The following is a 21,423-nucleotide window of genomic DNA, read 5'->3' as shown; positions in this document are numbered from 1 at the left end:
CACCTGCACCTCAGCCTCCTCTCAGCGGCTAAAGGGATGTTTACAAACCTGGCAATGCTTTTCCCCTGTTGTGAATATTTCTCTGCTTCCAGAGTCCTCAGGACACAGCCTTGACCCCTCACGGTGACCACCAAGGGCCCTGGTACCTTGTGAGTCTTGTGCAGTGCGATACATCAGCCCCACTGGCCACCTGCAGGTTCCTAGACCGTGTGCATTTCAGAGCCTCCGGTTACCTTCGTTGCTCAACCTGAAAATTCATTCCTCACCAGGTTCCTATCCCGTCCTCCTGCCAGCAGCAGCTCCAGTACTGCTTCTCTGCTGCCCCTCAACTCTGCGTAGTTCCTCCCTGTGCTTTTGAGAACTCTGCGTTCTGTTGGTCTAGTCAGCAGCCTGCGGATTCAGACATGTATACACAGCGCAGAAAGAAGGAGACAGCTCTCCTCTCCAAGATCTAGGAACACTTGGATTTGGTCCTGTATTCCCAGCACACAGCAGGAGTCTGGCACATGGCAGGTCCTTCATAACATGGTTGATGAAAAGGCACAGTGGGTTTGTTTAAATCAGATTGCCTGGCTTTTAAAACCAAGGGCAGTCTACTAAACCAGTGATTCCCAGTTTTTAGTGTGCATCAGAATCAAACAGCAGGATTGGTTAAAGCAGGGTCCCCTGGGCCTCACCCATTTCTGACCTGGTAGGTCTGAGAAGAAAATGTCACTTCAGTGCTGCTCCGGGAGCCACCACACTAAGCCATTACCGGTTCTAAGCCTCTGTTATAAAAAGAAAAACAGATGCAATATGCCACCTTCCTAGGTGCCACTATTCAGCTCTTTTTCAGTGCAGGGCCCCTGAGCCTCCCGGGCACCAGGTGCTGGGTAGAACACCAGACACTCAGTTACCTGGGGCTCCTGCCATATACACTATCTGGGTGTGATGGAGAGAGGCCCTTAGAAACCACTGCACACTAAAGGGCATCTCAACTGAAGTGCAGTCACATAGCCCAGCCCTGGAGGGCTAGGCTGCCTGCCCAGAGCACGCAACATTTGAACAGGGTTTCAAGAGATGGGAGGAATTGACTGCAGAAAGGAGGGAGAGGATCATTCCAGATGGAACAGAGGCCACAGAGAGGAACAAGTGGGATGGTGTGGAACGTGACAGGAGGAGCAAAGAGGAGCCCGCTGGCTGTGGATTGTGGGAGTTAGCCTGGAAATGGCAGGCGGCACAGGGTCATCAGCCAGTCAGCCACAGGTGATGGGGGCGACATTCCTGATCTCCCTGGAGCAGTCTGGTTCTTCCACGTGCTCAATGTCCCTCCTTTTTTCTTTTCCTTATATTATTGTTAAAACAATCACATACAGTAAGTTGCAAAGAGTATGTAGAGAAGTCCTCCTGCATACTTCTGGTACAGAACCAAGACATTGATATCAGTACAAGCTGAAGAGCTTAATCACACATCACTGGTTATATACACACCTCTGTGTGTGTGTGTGTGTGTGTGTGTGTGTGTGTGTGTGTGTGTGTGTCTGTGTGTGTGTGTGTCTGTGTGTGTGTGTGTGTGTCTGTGTGTGTGTGTGTGTGTGTGTCTGTGTGTGTGTGTGTGTCTGTGTGTGTGTGTGTGTGTCTGTGTGTGTGTGTGTGCGCGCGCGCACGCAGTTTATCACAGGTGTTATCTCAGAGATCCACCATTGCCAGCCTTCTCAGGTCATACCCATCTTCCCCCACCCCAATTCCTTCCTACCCCTTGGCATCCGTTAGCACGTCCTAAGCTAGTGGTACTTCCTGACTGTTACATATCAAAGGCATCCCACAGTGTGTATGCTTTTGAGATTGTCTTTCACTCAGCATAATATCCTTGGGCTTCACCCCTGTCACTGCGTGTGCTAGTAGTTGATCTTGCTCCCTTATTCTTGCAGTTGTATCCTTGATGGCAGATGTGCCTCGGTTTAACCACTCATTCATTCACTGGAAGGCCTCTGGGTAGTTTCTAGGTTTGGGACGTAACACTGGTTCATGCCCTGAACACGAATGTTCAGGCATACAAGTTTCCACATGAAAGTAAGTGTTTTGTTTCTCTGGGATAAATGCCCAAGAATACAATTGCTCACCATATGGTGATCTGTTTTGCACCAGTAGTGTATGAATGGTTCTAGTTTCTCCACATCCGTGCTACCATTTGGTGTTGTCACTATTTTTCATTTTATCTCTTCTGATGGTGATAGTGCATGGTGGTTGCAATTTGCATTTCTCTGATGGATAATGATGTCGGGTGTCTTTTCACGTGCTTATTTGCCAATGGAACATTCTCCCAAGCAAAATGTCAGTGCTTGCTTTTATTGCCAGTTTTCTAATTGGATTAAATCCTTTGCAACATTGGCAAGCTCTTTGTATGTTCTGGATACAAGTCACTTGTTAGAAGTGTATTCACAGCTATTTTCTCATGATTGTTAGTTTGTCTACTTATCTCTTTTATAGGCATTTCCATTTTTTAAAGTTTAATTGAAAAATTAATCTTTTATTTTTTAGGGAGTCATGTTTTTGGTCTTTTCTAAACATTTTGTTCATCCTGGTTCCTAACTGTTCCTAACTTTTCTTTTTTTAATGTTGATTTTTATTGGAATGGCAGATCAGGTTTACGGAGAGGAGGAAAAACAAACAAAAAAAATCTTCCACCTGCTGGTTCACTTCCCAAATGGTCACAGTGGTCAGAGCTGGATCGATCCAAAGCCGAGAGCCAGGAACTTCCTCTGGGTCTCCCGCATGGGTGCAGGGTCCCAAGGCGCTGTGCCATCCTCAACTGCTTTCCCAGGCCGCAAGCAGGGAGCTGTATGGGATGTGAAGCAGCCAGGGCATGAATTGGCACCCATATGTGATCCTGGCACTTGCAAGATGAGGATTTAGCCAGTGAGCCATCATACCAGACACTGTCGCTCACAATTTTTATGGAAGTTTTACTGATTTGCATTTGAGTCCATAATCTATTTTGAATTTTTTTCAGTTTTTTTTTTTTTTTTTCATAAAGGGCAAGCAGGGAGCAGGATGGGAAGCGGGGCCGCCGGGATTAGAACTGGCGCCCATATGGGATCCCGGGCATGCAAGGCAAGGACCTTAACCACTGCGCCATCGCACCAGACCCTCAGTTATTTTAAAAAAAAGATCAACTGATTTAAAAGAACAACAGAGAAAGATTTTCCATTTGGTTCACTCCCCAAATGTCTACCGTGGCTAAAGCTGGACCAGACCAAAGTCTGAAATTCCATCTGGGTCTGCGAAATGGATGGCAAGAGCCCAAGTACTTGGGCCGTCCTGTACTGCTTTCCCAGGTATATCAGCAGGAAGCTAGATCAGAAGTGGAGTAGCCAGGACTCAAACCTATGCTCCTATGGGATGCTGGCCCTTGAATTAACTTTTGTTATGAGGTAGAGGCTTCAGTTGAATCTCTTCCTTGTGCCCATTGATGTCTCAATTGTTCCAGCACAGTCTAACAAGGCTCCTCTGTTTTACTCCTTAAGGCAAAAATCAGGGGAGGGGAGGCTAACTGGGCCTGTGTGTTTGGCTGTGTTCTCTCTGGTCTGTCCTGTCAGACCACATGTACGATCTCAGTGCCTCCTCCCAGCAGCTCCGTGTGGGGTGTAGCTTTATCTGCCCCATCTTGCAGATGGGAAACTGAGGCTCAGTGAGGCGACCTTACTTGGCTAAGATCACTCTGCTGGAAAGCACACAGATGGAAACACGGGCCTGTTAGGTCAGCAGGCCGATCCTGCCCACCCGGAGGACTCTGCTCATCCCCCACCCATATTTGCTGTGACTGCTTTTGCCCATGGCAGCACTGATGACTCTGACATGCGTTTCAGGCTCTCTGGTACTGTCAGGCAGGGAAATAACAGTTTTTGCTGGGACTTAACCTCTTCCCAACCCACCCCACTTTTCCTGGTGCTCCACTGTCTCCTTACTCTGCGCTTTCTGTCTGAGGCAGCTTATAGCCAAGCATAGCCAAATGTTCCTGGCATACTTCACACTCCAGGCCCCTGGAGCTAAGCCATAGCATGGTCACCAGCCTGGGAGCAGGTCAAGCTGCTGTGGCCTCAGCTCCTGATGTTCCAACCTCCTGGAACTTTGTGTCATTCCCAGTCCAGCAAGGATATTTGTCCCTTAGGGAACTCTCTATCTCTCTCCTGCTGTCTTCTCCACAGGCCTGCTGTTTGCCAAACTCATCAAGCTTTTAAGAGGATAAAGCCCACTAGTAGACAGAGCCTATGTCATGGCCCATCTTACCTTCACTGAGGACAGGGTGATGTGGCCATTGAGAGTTCAAAACCAGGCCCCGTCTCGTATCAGCCCCATCAGCGTGGGCAAGTGACTTCACCACTCTGCACCTCCATGCACTCATGCAGCTGTCTCCAATGGGAGGAAATCTGATCAGGCACTTAGAACTGTGCCTTCTGCATAGCAAGGACTACGTAAGGATGGTCACTGTCACTTGCTGAAGGCCAGGCCTGGGCTAGCCACTGGGGTGCAGAGGCTGGCAGGTGCACCCCCTGTCTTCAGGAGTTTGTCACCAGTGACCCAGCAAGCTCAGTACAGAAATTAGGACAAAAACGTGTGCTGGACTCAGCCAGCCTGGCAGGCTGGCCTGGGCCCCAGACATTTGCTCACCCAGTTCCCTGGCTGGCTTAGATTTTGTTTCTCCTGCTTTTCTCTGCCAGCTGCATAAAGAATGGTATGTCCATTAGGAGCATTGGATGGCAAGGGACAGAAAACTTAACGCAGGAAGGCTTGAAACATTAGGGGATTTAGCGCTGCCTGTAACAAGCAGCCAAGAAATAGGATGGCCCAAGACCTGGTCAGTTCTGCAACTCAGGGTGGGTGTCCTCAGGGACCTGGTTGTGCCAACCCGAGGGTGGCTACTATGGCCCCAAGTAAAACAAGTGACTCCTGACACACACACCAAAAACACAAAGGAAAAGCTTTTTGTTTTTAAAAATATAGGAACTGGGGCTGGCATGATGGTTTAACTGGCTAATCCTCTGTAAGCACCACTGGCATCCCATATGGGTGCCAGTTCATGTCCTTCCTGCCCTACCTCCCATCCAGCTCCCTTCTTATGGCCTGGGGAAAAAAAAGCAGAGGATGGCCTTGGGACCCTGCACCCCTCTGGGAAATCTTAAAGAAGCTGTTGGCTTTGGATTAACTCAGGTCTGGCTGTTGGCAGCCATTTGAAGAGTGAACCATCTATCTCTCCTTCTGTCTATAAATCTGCTTTTCCAACTTTCTAGTTAAAAATAATTTGGGAAAAAAAAAGATGAAAGAACTGAGTTACTCATCCACTCCTGAACCAACCCATGGCAAGGTCGCAGTGGACCCCTGTGAGTATCCTAAATGGTCAGGGTTTCCCCCGCCCCATCCCTCCACAAGTGGTGTGATGGAGCAGAATGTGGATCCCACCAACACAGATAAAAGTAGAGAGATGAGAGATGGAAGCACAGCCAACACCAGCCACATCACCTGTCCATCCTTGTTGTTCACACATCTGCTGCTCCACTGATGGAGGCAGGAGGTTGGCAGAGCCAGGTGGAGCCTTCCACATGAGTGGGGCTTTTGCTCACAATCGCATCTGCCTTGGTGTTTTTCCTCTGTGGCCAGTGGGGAGCTCAAGCAAGCCTGGCCGCCACTTGCCCTGCTGACCAGGTGCCTCCTCCCTCCGGCCTCTCCAGAGTCAGTTCCTGTAACATCTACTGACAGATGCCTGACACTGCTGCCAACTACTAGTTCCTCATCAGACCCCCGAGCCCTTTAGCTTCAGGACTTCCTCCTGCAAGAAAAGATAAAGCAATTGCTTTACAGTTACTCCAGTGTGATCCAGTCTTCTCTTCTGGCAATATTTGTCCAGAGTCTGAATGGTGAGATAAGAGGTCCTAATTTCCGATGAGTTTGACTAGAATTTGACAGTGGTGAAAATGGCCTCATAGGAGTAGGACATAAAGAACTGACTGTCTTGACTGGAGGCAGCAGCCAAGAGCTAGAACATGGCCAAGTATTTCCAGCCAGAGGTGGTCTGTCCATTGGGGTAGGTGTGGCTGCATGACAAGGAAAGCAGTAATTCAGAAAAGATCATTTCTGGTTTATAGAAGAGATTTTATTATTGTTTGAAAGGCAGTCACAGAGTGAAGGAGACAGAGATGTTCTGCCCGCTGATTCACTCTCCAGACAGAGCTGCGCTGATCTAAAGCCAGGAACCAGGAGATTCTTCTGAGTCTCCCCTGTGGATTCAGGAACCAAAGGCTTTGGGCCATCCTCCACTGCTTTCCCAGGCCATAAACAGGCCTGGGATTGGAAGGATAACAGCCAGAGCCCATATGGGATGCTAGCTCCACAGGCAGAGGCTTAGAAAACTATGCCACTGCACCAGTCCCAAGATGGTTTCTTTCTCCTGCCCTGGCCAGGACCAGGACCCTTTCTGATGCTCTACTGTGCTTGACCATTTGCCTGCTGGACCGCGATGGAGGCTTGGGTTGCAGCCTCAGGAGGCAGTGGGACCAGGGTACTCCCAGCACCCTTCCAAGGACATGTCCCGGCAGGAGGTCCCACACAGGCACCTTCACTTTGATCTTATTGTCCAGGACCACAGGGAGCCCAGAAAGTATAGTCTGTCAGCACTACCCCCAGTAGAGCTTAGATTCAGCTCCCAAAGGGGGAAGGGGGAATGGGCATTTGGGGAAGTGACCCACCATGTCTGCAGCTCACACTTTCCACTCTCCCCTGGCTCCTCACAGTCCTGTTGATGTTTTCCATTAGTATCCAGCATTCACTATAGACTTCCTGGGCAAGCTGAGCAAACACGTCAGCCCCAGAATCTCCAGCTGCCCTGTATCCCCATCTTAGCAGGTAGCCGACCCATTGTGGTGTCTGACAGTAAGGTGGAGATTGTGGTTCCAGGGGCATTTGTGAAAATCCCTTAAATTACCAGGAATGGGGCCCTTGGAGATGAAAAAGAGTAAGAATTAACTCTTGGTGTTGCTCATGTTTGGCTTGATCCTCCTGTCCTGGGGAGGTGTTGGGAATCAAGGCCTTTTGGTCTTCCCACTGTCCAGTACCCCTCTGAAGCCCCTTCTGCCATCCTGGACAGGTGGAGCCTCCCCTGGACAGGGAGCCTCCCAGTGCCTCTGGAGTGTGGGGACCATGTCAGCCAGGAGCTTCTGGCTGGAGGTGCCAAGCTGACCGCCCAGGTTCTATAGGAATTCACAGCCTCACAGACAGGGAAGGAAAAGGCAGTGACATTTAGTCCAGAGGTAGTTCCTTCCACTGCCCCTGTGGCTTCACGCTCAGACAGGTGACAAGGCCACAGCTGTTTGCAGGGCTGCCTCTGAATACAGCAACATCTGGAAGAAAGAGAAGGGCCTGTGTGCTCTCCTCATCTCACCAAGGAGGGTGAGACATCTCCGGAACACTCCTTCTGTTTTAGTCAAGTTATGCTGGGTCACAAGCATGAAAGCCTCCATGACCAACAGAGTCCCAAGATTGCTTTCTCACATACTTGGCAATTCCACTGCTGGGTGAGCAAGGGGCGCCCAGGACCAACTTCTCTTATAGCCACCATCTCCGCATCACTTCCCTCACTGCTCATCGGGAAGCAGCTCCCTGACCCCGGCCAGGTAGTCTCACAGGGCCAGACGCACCTGGCACAGGAGTCTTCACTGGCACCTTCTTAGACCATATCGAGTCACCTGCCTATCCTTGAACTCACCCCTGTCAGGGAGCTGCTTTTCCACAACTGGCTCTGAGTGGAGGTGTCTGCCAGCAGACCGCTTCAGTGGTGAAGAGACTGGCACCATGACTGAAGGCTGCAGGGAGGATACCCCACCTCTGCCTCCCTGGAGCCCTGGCCCTTGCCCCTGGGTGTTCAGGGCCGGCCCCCGGCGAAGTCCTTCAGGGTTAACTACAACAACAATCCATGTGCTTCCACCTCATCTGTGTAAGGTGGAAGATGGGACCTCATTTTTCAGATGAAGAGATGGCAGCTCGTTGAGCACCTGCCCAGGGGATGGGCCTGCAGTTTCAACACAGATCACCCTTACTCTGAAACTTAAGCCCACAACCTCTCCTCCATAGTGCTTTCCTCCAAAGAGACAAGGGAGTACCAGAGTCCCAACCTTACTGCCAGTTATCACAATTTATATGTGTGTCAGCACAAAAGTGTTAGGGGCATCCTTCAGTCCGGTAAGGAAGCATTGAATGACATCACTTTCTGACAAGTAAACTAAGGCTCAGAGCTGGAATGTGACATTCTCTGACAGGCTAGGCAGGAGTGAAGTCCAAAGTCCAGACTGCACAGCCCTGGACCTATCTTCCTGCAGATGCTCACTTACCTTGCCCTTCTGCAGCAAAGAGTGAACCCAAGACAGGCCTGGGGCAGTAGCTGCTGACAACGACCGAAAGGCTCAGGACCCTGGGCAGCCTGAATGGTGGTGGGGAGTTGGCCCAGATGACCCCTGCTGTCTCCTGCACGGAGCCCGCCTCTCCCTGTGCTCCCTGCCACCACCAGCTCCCTGGCAGGCTTCCCAGACAAAACTCTCATTCCTGACCCTCAGTTAATAGCACGTTTCCAGGCTTACTCATCCAGCCTTGCCAACAGCTCACTTGCTCCCCGACCCACGGCGGAGTGGAACCTCCCTCACATTGAAAACTCCCTGGCGTGCCAGTCCCAGGCTCAGGTGGTTTTGATACAATCCTTCACTCTGTGCTTGTCTCTTCTCGCTCCCATGCAGGTACACAGCCGCCCCACACCAACTGCTGTCTTTTGATCCCCACTTCGGCCACGATGGAACATCCAGTGGAGACTCCTCCTCAGGTGGGCTGACCAGTCAGGAGAGCACCATGGAGCGCCAGAAGCCAGGTAGGGCCTCCCCCGGGCAGCTGGGCCCACCTGCCCGCTTCCCCCGCCCAAGACCCCTTCCTCATAGTATGACAGAAAACAGCTGCTTCCCTGTTGTCTTTCATCTATGGCTCAAGTGCAAAAAGAAAACTGTGGGAGCCATTCAGCAGTAAGAGGTCAGCCAGGAGGGCAGTGGGAAGCTTGGAGCCAGAGGCTTCTCCATGCCAGGCGCGCAGAGGGCAGCCACCGCCCCACTGAGTCCACAGCAGGTCCGGCTGCATGACTGGGGATGGTGGCCCCGTGGAGGAGAAAGGAAAAGGGTGAAAAGTGGGGAGCAGGACTGCTGTGTCTGACTTTTCAGGATATAAACCCTCCCATGTTGTCCTGCAGCTTTTACAGACACAGAACACACATGGACAGACAAGCCCAAATTCTGAGCGCTCCATGGCTTTGGACAATGTGAATTTCATAGTTTGTTGAACATGCTGTCGTGTGTGTGTGTGTGTGTTCTCTGTTATGTAATATTTTGTTTGTGAGAGGCAGCCCTTGGCTTTGAGCAGGTTCTGCTGTGTCTGAGTTGCTCCAGCCAGCACTGATGAGCTTTGGGTTTCTAGTTAGGGCTTAGGGTAGGGCCGGTAGGGAACATTTCCTCTGCTCACCTTCGGATAAACAGATGGCCGTGCTTCTCTAGCATCTACCCCTAAGGGTCACCTGTTTGACTATCAGACTCTCTCCCAAAGTGGCAGGCCATCACGTACCCTCACCAGCAACAGATGCAAATTCTAGCAGCTCCATATCCTTTACCAACTTTTTTGTTTCAGTCCCACAGCTGGGCGTGGAGTGGTATCACATTATGTTTTTAATTTGTGTTTTTCTGATAGCTTATGGTATTGTGTTCTCATGTTCGGTCTCCTGTGTAATTAGCCACATGTGTGTCCTACCTGGACGAATAATTTCGACAGCATTTGACATAATGAACTTGTAGCCCCTTTGAAGTGTGAGTGCCACTAGTTGGATGGGTACGTTAGGTTCAGATGGAAGAAAGCAAACGAAATGGTAGAGGACATTGACCTTGGAGGGGAAAGAGGCAGGGCATCTCCTAGGGAATGCTGGAGAATTTCCAGGCAGCTGAGAGGGGTGATCCGTGGGCACCGTGGAGGAGGACAGCACACAGGCCGCAGAGTCAATGGCCTGGAGAATGCCTTGGCACCTTGACTTGTGGCTCCCTCAAACCAAGGACAATACTGCAACTTGAAGCAAGCAGGCCGTGCTCCCGGTGCCACTGTCATCTACTGCCTCTGGTGCCTGCAGACACGGTTTACTCTTCAACATGCTTGGACCTGTCTGGTGCTGCGTGCAGGATACACAGATTTGAATCTTTTCTCTGTTTTTTTCCCTCCACCCAGTTAAAAAAAAAAAAGCGGTGGGGAGGGCATCACCTGGGAGGAGGACATCCCAGAGAAAGGGAAGAACTAGGGAGAGAGGCTGCAGAAGCTGTGAGGCTGCTGTGTTGCAGCAACATTGGGAATGCCACCTGGCCAGAGAAACGGTAAATGTTGGGAATAAAGCAGATAGGACCTTGGGGTACTGAGTGGGATGGGAGCTTCAGGGTTCCATCCTCTGAGTGGAAGAGGAATGGGAACTGACTTGGGGGTTCACAGGATCCTTGTGACTACAGCTTCCTGCAGGGTAGGGTGGGAGGCAGGACCAGGGGTGATGGCATAGGACAGGAGAGAAAGGCCTTTCTGGATATGGTATGCAAAGGCAGAGTTGGCTGGATTTCCTGATGTCTAGAAATGGGCATGGAGGAGGAGTCAGGAATCAGTGCAGTTTGGACCTGAGGGGCTGAATGAATGGAACAGTCATTAGCTGAGTGGAATAGACTGAAGGTTCGCGGGTGGTCCCCAGCAGATACCCAGGGGAGGGGCCAAAAGTCCATGTCTGTCCTCAGGGATAAGTCCAGAAGGAGGCAAAGATGTGAGCTTTCGCTTACAGGTGGTATTTAAGGCTGGATGACTGCCCTGAACCTGGCTCTCTATCCATTGGAGATGGGCCTAATATTTTACCATCATAGCACTGGGGCGGTAATATAGGCAAAGCTCTCAGACCACTGCCAGACACAGAACCCAAGCAAAATAGTAAGTGATGCCTGCAGTGCCAGAATCCCATACAAGCACTGGTGCAAATCCTGGCTGCTGCACTTCTGATCCAGCTCCCTGCTAATGCACCTGGGAAGGCACCCAGTGAATGTGGGCTTTTCCTCATTTGGGAGCAGATAATGGAGGAGTGTTGCCTGGAATCTAGAAAGTGTTCAGCAAATGTTCCCTGTTTATGTGCTAAGGCATAGTTGGTGTGGTCATGCTCTGGGTGAGGACATGGACGGGAGTGAAACTGTCTAACTGTATTAAAGGCCACATGCCCCAGGCCACGCCACCCTAATCACTGGTGTCTCCTGTTTTCCTACAGAGCCATTGTGGCATGTGCCGGCCCAAGCAAGGCTCTCAGCCATGGTTGGAAGCAGCGGGAACAAACATGCCTCCAGGCAGGATGCAACAGGCAAAGATTCCCCCAACAGGCATTCCAAAGTGAGTCCGGGGCCTCTCCCTGCTCCACCCAGGGAACCAGACCTGCAAGGGCTGGTAGCATTGCCTGGGCATCTGACTGCAGTCAGCTGGGCGGCCAGGCATGGGTGTGGGCTCTAAACACCACGGGAACATGTACTCCACCCTTGCAATCTTCCACTTGTAGAGCAGCAAAATACTGAGTCAAGAGTTAGAACAAACCAGGTGCTCATCCTGGCTCCAGTCCTTGATGGCCAGTCATCTTGAGCAGGTCCCCTTACCTCCTTAAGCCTCCGTTTCCTCGTTAGTCCATTAGTCATGGTAAATGAACTGCTCTAACGGGCAGCCCTGGACACTTGGAGACCACTGACAACAGAAGCCTATTGCCCTCTCACATAGGTAGTACCACAGTGCAGAGTTCCACAGAGAGATTCGGGAATCGAGGCTCCCTGCGGCTTGTGGCTTTGCCGTCCCACGGGGCCTCTGGGCTTCTGCTGGGCCCCTGCCTCTTCATGGCACATGAGGGGGCAGGAACAGCTTCCACCTGTGTTAGGTTGGCCAGGCCTTCATCACGTGACCACACCTGACTGCACAGGATGCCAGCATGAGATGCAGCCCCCGTGGGTCCAGGGGAAGGCCATCATGCGAGCTCTTGGCTTCCGTTCACTCAGCAGATGTTTGATGAGCACTGCGACATGCAGAACATTAGGACTCAGAAGAGATAAGGCGAGCCCGGGTGCTCACAAGAGGCTGACATCCCAGTGGACGCAGCTAGCAGGGAGCAGATACTGTTACATATGTCAAGTGTGTTATGTAAGGCTAAGAACCAGCCCCTGCCGTGAAAGAACAAAGCAGAGCTGAGGACAAAACACCCTCCAAGCTCTGCTTCTCTGGGATGCCAGGTTCAGAGGCGGCTCTTGAGGAGGTGACCTTTAAGCCATGAACAAAGTGAGGGAGACCCATGGAAATAGCTGGGAGAGGATCCTTGCAGACTCTTCCAGCATCAGCACGCCAAACTGGAACAGGTGAGAGGGCCGCCAGGCCAGCTCTAAAAATCTTGCATCCCTCATCAGAGCGGCCGGGTTTGATACCCACCTCCATCCTCTGACTCCAGCGTCCAGCTGGTTTAGATGCTGGAAGATGGCAGTGATGGGCCAAATGATGATTGGATTCCTGCCACCTGTACAAGAGGCCTGGGTTGCACTCTCAGCTTTAGCCCTGCACAGCCCTAGCCACCAAGGGCATTTTGGGAAGTAAGCCATCAGATGAAAACTGTCCCCAAATAAATTTAAGTAAATAATTTTTTAAAATGAAAAAAGAGGTCAGTGTGGCTGGAACAGAAAGCTCAGGAGGGAGATAAAGTTAGAGACCAGGACATGGGTCTGGTGAGCCTCGAGAAGCACTCCTGCTCTTCTGGGTGAGCTGGAGCCACAGGGGAGTTCTGAGCAGCCAGCCAGGGGATGTGTGCTAACACATGGCTTCACCCCCTCCTCCTGCCCATGTGTGGGATATGGGGTACCAGGAAGGAAGCCATTGCAAAGGCCCAGCTAGAGACAGATGAAAATGTAAGTAGCAGGACCAGATGTGAACATGCAACCAAGAAGCAGGGTCCAAGGTGTGTCCACAACACTTGGGGAGAGGCAGCTGAGAGGCAGAGCTGCTGTTCAGAGCTGGAGAGGAGGCAGATTGGGTAGGAAAGGCCTGAAGCTCAATTTGAGGCTTTTGAAAAGTACCTTATCTCTATGATGTCATTTTTTCCTTGAGCAGCCACAGAAGGCAAGGTTTTATTGTGCCCTCGCGCACACACGCGCGCACACACACACACACAGTGGAAAAGAGAAGGGAAATGACTTGCCCAATGTAACACAGCCAGTATACAAGGAACCATTTGTCGCAGTGTGGTTCCAATGTTCACACTGGGTCAGAGGGAAGACCCAGGGCGGGATCACCTGGCCCAGACCTGAAGCCCAGGAATGATGTAGTCGTCCTGCCTTCCAGGGAGAACCTCAGTACTCAAGTCATTCCAGTAGCAATACGCTCTCCAGCAACGCGTCCAGCAGCCACAGTGACGAGCGCTGGTTCGATCCCCTGGACCCCCTGGAACCAGAGCAAGACCCCCTATCAAAGGGTGGCTCCAGCGACAGCGGCATCGACACCACCCTCTACACCTCCAGTCCCAGCTGCATGTCCCTGGCCAAGGCACCCCGGGCCACCAAGCCACACAAGCCACCTGGAAGCATGGGCCTGTGCGGTGGGGGACGCGAGGCCTCTGGAAGGTCCCAGCACACAGAGAGGCGGCGCGAGGTGTCACCTGCCCCTGCAGTTGCCAGCCAGAGCAAGGGCTACCGACCGAAGCTGTACTCCTCAGGCTCCAGCGCCCCAACTGGACTGGCAGGGGGCAGCCGGGACCCGCCAAGGCAGCCCAGGTAAGGGACACAGCTGGTCGGGGTCTTTTGGGAACACACACCACCGTCCACTCCCAAGCACGCCCGCAGGTATACGTGCTGCAGATGCACTTGCTCCCACCAGTGTTTGCCGTCACCTTCGAGGGGTCCCCAGGCAGAGGGGGGATATCCCCAGCTTTTTCTCTGGTCAGCTGGCTCTGTGCTCTGTTGTGTATTTTTTTTCTCTCTCTCTTTGCTGATACTAATAGATTCTATGCTCATTGTAAGTTACAAATTATATTTGCGAGGAGATAGTAGGAAACCTGACCCACAGTGGCTTTTTAAACACTTGTAATGGTATATCAGTTCCCACGCCACCACACATGAAATCCAGCGAGGGCAGAGCCAGGGAGCAGCTAGGTAGGGCCTCTAGGATCGGCATTGGCTTCCTGCCTGCTGTCCTCAGTGGGTTGGCTGGGGTCTCCCTCGCCTCAAGAAAGCTTTGTGCCCACAAGGTGAGAGCAGCAGGGAACTGAGGGGTATGTTGTAGCATTTATTGTTTCTTTTTTTTCTTTTTTTAAGATGCTTTTATTTTTGTTAAAAAGCAGAGTTAATATACAGAGAAAATCTTCCATCTGCTGGTTCACTCCCCAAATGGCTGCAAAAGCTGGGGCCAGGAATTCTATTCGGGCTCTCACATGGCTGGCCGGGACCATCCGTCTTCTGCCTTTTCTGGTGCGACAGCGCGGAGCTGACTCGGAAGCAGAGCAGCTGGGATTCAAACTGACATTCATATAGAATGCCTGTCCCTGGGCACCACAACACCAGCCCCTAAGCAGGTCCCACTTTGTATGGAGAGCATTTTCCTAGAGCCCCCTGCAGCAGGTCTGCCGGTGACCATCCCAGCCACAAGGAAGTCTGTGAGACTATGGCTTGGCCTTCTTGCCTCAAAGGCATGCAGCAGGGTCCCCAACCAGCCTCTTGGGAAAACTGGCTTCACAGATTGCTGAGCCCCATTCAGTTTCTGGCTCAACAGGTCAGGGTAGGATCTGAAAAAGTGCATTTTCTTTAAGTGCCTTGTGGATATGTAGATATACTGATTGGTCTAGGACCACACTTGAAAATTGCTAGTAGGAAGTCAGACAGGAGAGTAAATGAAAAAGAAAAGGGATTGGCTACCCAGCAGCCTGGTGTCTGGTCTTCTGAGAATCTGATAAACAGCACCTGTAAGATGGAAAAGTTCTGTCTTGTCCCAGGAGCCAAGGGGACAGAGTTCTGTGGCCTCAGGCAAGGCTTGCTAGGCTGCTGTCCTCACTGCTCACCCCACAGGGTCACAAACTCCCTTCCCTTCCGTTTACCTGTTCCTGCCCAGGGGCCAGCCACCACCCCTCCACTTCAGTGGAGCTGAAAGCCACCTCAGCCCCACGGCCCACGACTTCTGTCCACCCAAGGTGAGCCTTCCACTGCCACCTTGCCTCCTTGACCACAGTTTCACTCCAGTGAGACTGGTCGTGTCCAGAGAGATACTCAGGCCACCAAAGGTGGAGTAGAGCTTCCAAAGCGAGTCTTGGCCGCACTGTAATGGGGCGCATAGTGTAACTGTGTTTGAGGCCGATCAGCCCCTGCTTAGAGAGTTTCACACACAACGGGAGTTCTGTTACACATTGAAAATTCCAAGAGCAGCTCTAGTGCAGCGCCTCCTTCTGGCACCACATGCTCCATCAGTCAGTCATACCAGAAGGGGTAAAGGTGCAGGGGAGGCGGGAGAGGTCTCAGTCTCTCTGGTACCTCCCTCCAAAGGGTTCTGAATCCTTTGAACAGCCCCTTCCTTCTTCGATTTCTTCATTCTATTCACTCACAGATCTTTCTTGGAGATGGGTCCTGTCCCTGTCACTGTGCTGGGAAGTGAGGATGAAGAATGAGCTGATTGGGATGAGTCCCAGGCCCTCAGCACAGCCCCCTGGCGAGGGAGGGAAACAGATGGGAACAGATCATCACTGAGTCAGTTGGAAAATTGTGCCCACCCAGGGGGGCTGCAGGACCAAGAGAGTTTTCATGGGGGGAGGGGATTGTGGGGAAATGGGACAGGCCTTGCTGGTGGAGCCCCTGTTGTGTGCACAGGCTCATGGTAGTGAGCCTCAGTTACTGGGGAGTTCCACATCTCCCATTTTCAGGCAGCAAAGTCTAGTAAAGATTGGGGCTGAGACAGGGAGGGGGGTGTGAAATTACCCCTTTTCAGAGGGAAGGATTTACGGAACCCAGAACCCCAGGCAGTGAAATGGGTGGGGAGCCCGCTACAGAAGAGGGCTGTGTGGTTGGGAACTTTAATTTGCATACAGACAATTGATGCTAATTGCAAATCATTCTTATCTGCTCATTAGAGCCACTTCCTGAAGTTTTCTCCTAGGCAACCAGGCTTTAGTGTAGTGCAGCATTTCCCAAAATGGGGTGCTTCAGGGGATTTGGGTGGTTGGAAGAGGAAGATGTGTTCTCTTAAGTGGATGTATGTTTGTTTTAATGAGAGTTGGGTAAAAGCCTTTCCAATCCAGCCCCAACTTCACAGATCTTGCCGTGGTACCAGTGAAGGGCGGAATGAGTTGGTTTAAGTTTACTCACAGGGGATTAACAGAGTGCTGGCCCTCCCTCTTCCCCCAGGGTGGGTAGGTGGCTGGACCCCTGTGGAGTTGCAACCAGACTCATCAAAAAGTCCGGGTCAGAAGAGCCCTTCAGCAGCGCCCAGGGTAATGGCCCTCAGCCTGCCAGCCGTTCAGGTCACAGCCCCAAAGCCCAGCTTCCAACCAAGACTCTCCCCTGGGCCAGCAGTTAGTAGCCAGAGCTCCTAGAGCTGTAGAAAAGTCAGATTGTTCCACCAGTGTCATCTCGGCTGGTGGAAGCCAGAGAAGGGGCCTGAGCTGATGGGGGGGCGGGGGCGTGGGGGGGCGGGGCTTCCTTCTAGAAGGGCTTCTGAGCCGGCCAGAGAAAAGGGGAGGTTGGTATGTTCCAGACGGGGACTGTTGTAATTCCCTGTCTTCAGTCCTGCCCCCACCCCACTGTACCAGACTTCTCACAGGTTTCCTATTTTGGCAGGAGCAAATTCCCCAAACTGTCCCTGAACTGTAGTTGCTTGCAGGCACACCTGTGCCCAAGGGGGTCATGTGTACAACCCTCCCATCGCGGCCAAGCTGCCGCTGGCCACAGTGACCCTCAGACCACACAGCCCAGCAACCTGTGGTCCTCTGCCATTCCCTTAGGCCAAGCTAAAATGACAACCTGCTGCCCCACTCAGTCCCCACAAAGGCAAGACCTTTGAACAGTGTCGCAGTCTCTACCTCCACAGCACCTCGTGGCATGCAGTTCTGTTCTTATTCACACAGTGAGCATCTGTTGTGGGCCAGGCCCTCTGCTGAGTATTAAAATCAAGTGGGCAGGGCCCTGGCTGTGGACTACCAAAGTCATGAATGAATTACGCCAGGGCCCAGCCTGCAGGGGAGACCCAGGGAGATCTGAGTGAATTTGGTACAGAGCCAGAGAGCGTGTCTAATCCAAGCCTTGGCAGCAGGGATGGTGTCCCCAAGAGAAGTCACTTCTGCCAAGGAGGAGAGAGAGGGATGGGGAGAGCAAGGAGTGGTGGAGGGAATGAGGGAATGAGGTTTTAGGGGCCCTGGTGAGATACTCTTGATCTGAGGTGGCCTTCGTTACATGGGCATTTGCATTGTAGCTGTTCAAATGTGCGTGTGTGTGCACGTGTGTTGTGCACTCGATTGCCTATATAAGACTGTTTTACAATTTTCTACAAAGAGGACAAAGATGCAGTCAGGCATGTGTACACCCGCCATTTGAGGGCCTACCTTATGCAAAGGCCCAGAGGTAGGGAAGGCTGGCCCCTTGACTCAAGGGTAGAAATTGTCAGCAGGGGCCAAACCTCTGAGGTCCCATAATGGAGTTTTAGCAGATTGGGTAAGGTGGGTATTACCTGTCATGATGGTGGGGCTGAGGTGGGGCAGACTTTGGGAGATCTCGATGAGAAGAATACAGACCTGGACCCAGGAGCAGCTGTGGATGTTTCAGCAGGTGACAACAGCCAGGATGTCAAGAGGGAGGGAGATGCAGATCCTAGACCAGGCTAGCAAGCTGCATGAGAACCCAGGCTGCTCCTCCCAAGAGAGTGTTTTGAGGTTCGCACAAGAGGCAGAGGACGAAGAGCAGCGCTGTTGTGTCACGGCACCCGCTGTGTGCCAGGCATCAGTCCAGACAGGGCGCTCCAGCAGGGAGCAAAGTTGAAGTTTCCGCTATGGAACTGCCCTTACCCTGGATAGAGAATGAGGCCACAGAGAATGGTGGCAGTGGGTGCTGGGGAGAAAAGTAGCAGCCCAGCACTGGAGTCCCAGAAAACCTCTTAGAGCAGCTGATAGCTTGCAGGAAACCAGGGCATGACCCCAGCAGTGGAATAGCAAGCCGCCAGGACTGTGAGGGTGAGCTCATTTGTGATGGCCCGGGGAGAGCGAAAGGTCACGTGGGCCACACAGATGGGAGCCTGGTTCCAGCCGGCCTCTTGACCGTGAACAGGTGGTAGGATTTAATTCTGAGGGACACAGCTGTGAGAAGCCTGGAAGCACATATTCTGACTTAGGTTCTTAAAGGATCATGCTGGAGAAGGGGATTATGTTAGGAGAGGAAAGAGGCAGGATGGAGGGCAGAATTCAAAAGCCTGCCAGAAAAGGGATGGGCCCAGCCATGCCCAAGCCAGGAACCATGCCCCTCCCCGCAATTCCCTTCCCTGGGCTCTAGCCCATGCGGTAGAAGGACTGCAGCCTGTAGTAGCTTGTGCCCACTGCTGACTTCAGTGACTTCACAGACACTCCCCCCCAGACGCTCGTCATGGGAGCCTGGCGGCCAGGCACACTTCCAGGCGCCAGCGCCTGCTGTGGGCACCGCAGTGGGCTGAGTGATCCCAGGCGGGCGGCCACCTGGCCCCCTTCCCTTTCCGGAGGCAGTGCATGCTCCAGAGCTCTCTGGGTTTCCAGAGCAATTTGTCAGAGCCGGATCAGGGCAGTCAGAGGATCCCTGCTCCGTGTGGAGCTGATGCAGCTGGGCGTTCCCAGGCAGGCAGGAAGCACCATACCAAGCATCTCCAGGACACTCCTCTTGGGGAGCAGTTCTGAAAGGTCATCTGGGGCCCCCAGGAATCACTGGGGGCCAGCTTGCTTGTGTCAAGTAGGAGGCCAGGGTCACATATGACAGAGACCTATTCAGACAGAGTCGGCTGTGGAAGAGGAACATAGGCCGTCTCCTAGAGATGGTGGTAGTAAGGGAGCCATGCTAAGGTCCTGGGGCGGCTGAGGACAGAGAGGGAAAGGGACTGATGCTATGGGGCCTTATGAAAGGGCTCTGGCTCTTTCCCTGACAGAGCTGAACCCACAAAGTCCTGACCTGACACATGTGCTCACAGGACCCCTGGAGCCGTGTTGAGAAAGCTGGGAGGACCTGGGCAACAGGCAAGGAGCCCAGGAAGCAGCTACTGTTTACCTACGGGGCAGCAGTGGTTGGCCTAGGATCTGTTGTGTCAACCCCATGTGCATCCTATGTGCTTTCCCTACAGACCTGTCACTTCTGTTCCTCAGGCCGCACACAGCTTGATGTGGTCACCCTGTGACTCCTGTGCCATAGAGCAGTAGTCCCAGCCCCGAGCGGGGACAGTAGAGAGGAAGTACACTTGGCACAGCTGTCAAGGGCCGTGTCCACGGATCAGCAATATTATTTCCCAGCTCTGGTCCAGATTGCAGCCCTGCCACTGACCAGTGTGGCAATCTTCAGGCTACCTGTTTCTGTGAGGCTCAGTTTCTGTTTCTGTAAAATGGGGAGGGCAGTAGGTTACATGGGCTAAGGTTATAAGAATGAGCAGCTGAGACCATAAATTTAACTTAGCACATTACCTGAGATACAGCTGAGCTTGAAAAGCATCAACTGCTGTTCCGTGTTCTTTTCACTTACGATCTGTTTACCTTTACAGTTTTGGCTAATGAGAGCTCACCATGATGCTACTCCCAGCAGCGTTCTGTCTTGAGCCAGATTGCCTAGGTTTGCACTCCGGCTCTGTCCCCTGCAAGCTGTGACCTACCTGAAACGTGGGAATGTTCCTTAGGGGTAGCCAGGGCCACTAAATGGCTGAAACCTGTAGGATGCTGAGAGCAGACCCTGGCCATGTCCATGGAACCGTCGACGTTGTCACGATCTTCTCTTCTGAAGACGGAGACCACAGCTCGCTCCCCTGTGCCTGTTCCCCACCTGGGATCACCCGTCCAGGCCCCAGGAGCACCAAAAGCATTGTCCTCGAGCAGCTCATGTGATTTTTCTCCCTGGGCTTTTTTCAACTTTTTTTTTATAAATACAAAACCATTTACTCTAGCAAGATCTTAAATATTCCTTAAGACATTCGAATAAATAAGTACCTACTCCATCTAGTTGAAGATGGCAGTGCAGAGCAAGATACCTCCCCCATACTCACACATTCCTCTCTCAGCCGGAACCTGGGTTTTTATTTTATATCTTTAAGATTTTCTTATTTATTTGAAAGGCAGAATTACAGAGAGAGAAGACATAGATCTTCCACCCACTGCTTCATTCCCCAAAAGGCTGTCACAACCCGGACTGTTCCAAAACAAATCCAGGTGCTTTTTCTGGATCAGAAGTGGAACAGGCCCCTTAGGGACTTGACCCTTCTTTTTCATCATAGACACTGTTTTTTTTTTTTTAATTTATTGTTATTATTACTGTCATCTATTTTTCCCCTGCTATAGGTCCTTATGTTCATTTTTTTTGTCTTAAAAACAAAAATGTAGTCATGCTTGTACCATGTCTTAATATCTTGGTTTGTTTTATTATTATTATTATTTTTAATACAAAGTGAGATGGAGAGACGGAGGCAGGTCTCCACCTGCTTGTTCACTCCCCAGAGCCATGAGCCAGGAACTCCATCCAAGTCTCCCACAAGGGTGACAGGAACCCATGTACTTGGGCCATCATCTATTGCCTCTCAGGCACATCAGCAGGAAATTGGCTCAGAAGAGGAGGGGGGTCTCTATCCATAACAACCCCTGTGTGGACTGTGGGTGTCCCAAGGGGTGCCTTGACCTGCTGCACCACAGTACCCACCCCAAACCTTGCTTCTGCTCACTGGCTTAGACATCTGTCCACTTCTATGAATAAAAGTCCACCCAGCTGCATAAATTTTGATCATAAGGATGCATCTGAAACTACCTATTAAGACAATCAGGCCACATCCAACTTTTAAAGAAAAAAAAAACATTTATTTATATTAGAAAGTTAGATTTACAGAGAAAAGGAGAAACAGATCTTCCATCTGTTCACTCCCCAAGTGGCTGCAATAGCCGGAGCTAAGCCATTCTGAAGCCAGGAGCTTCTTTGAAGCCACTCATGTGGGTGCAAGATCCTAAGGCTTTGGACCATCCTCTACTGCTCCCAGGCCATATACAGGGAGCTGAAAAGAAAGTGGGCAGCTGGGATATGAAGCAGTACCCATATGGAATCCCAGTACATGCGAAATGAGAACTTTAGCCACTAGACTACTGCGCTGGGCCCCACATACAACTCT

General features: G+C 51.8%; 1 protein-coding gene across 1 annotated transcript in view; it reads left to right on the top strand.

The window, feature by feature from the left end:
• The window catches only part of LOC121153684 (signal-induced proliferation-associated 1-like protein 3), a 209,357-nt gene that overhangs the window by 161,750 nt on the left and 26,184 nt on the right, over nt 1–21,423 (top strand). Inside the window, exons 13-15 of the mRNA XM_040976376.1 lie at nt 8,760–8,887; nt 11,333–11,451; nt 13,426–13,853. Of these exons, the coding sequence (XP_040832310.1) occupies nt 8,760–8,887; nt 11,333–11,451; nt 13,426–13,853 (675 nt within the window). The remainder of the gene's footprint in view (nt 1–8,759; nt 8,888–11,332; nt 11,452–13,425; nt 13,854–21,423) is intronic.

This window comes from Ochotona curzoniae, unplaced genomic scaffold (assembly GCF_017591425.1).
Source record: "Ochotona curzoniae isolate NIBS_2020 unplaced genomic scaffold, NIBS_Ocur_1.0 contig_2699, whole genome shotgun sequence".
NCBI classification, from domain to species: domain Eukaryota; kingdom Metazoa; phylum Chordata; class Mammalia; order Lagomorpha; family Ochotonidae; genus Ochotona; species Ochotona curzoniae.
The sequence above is the reverse complement of the archived record's forward strand: the minus strand, read 5'-3'. Positions and strand labels throughout refer to the sequence as shown.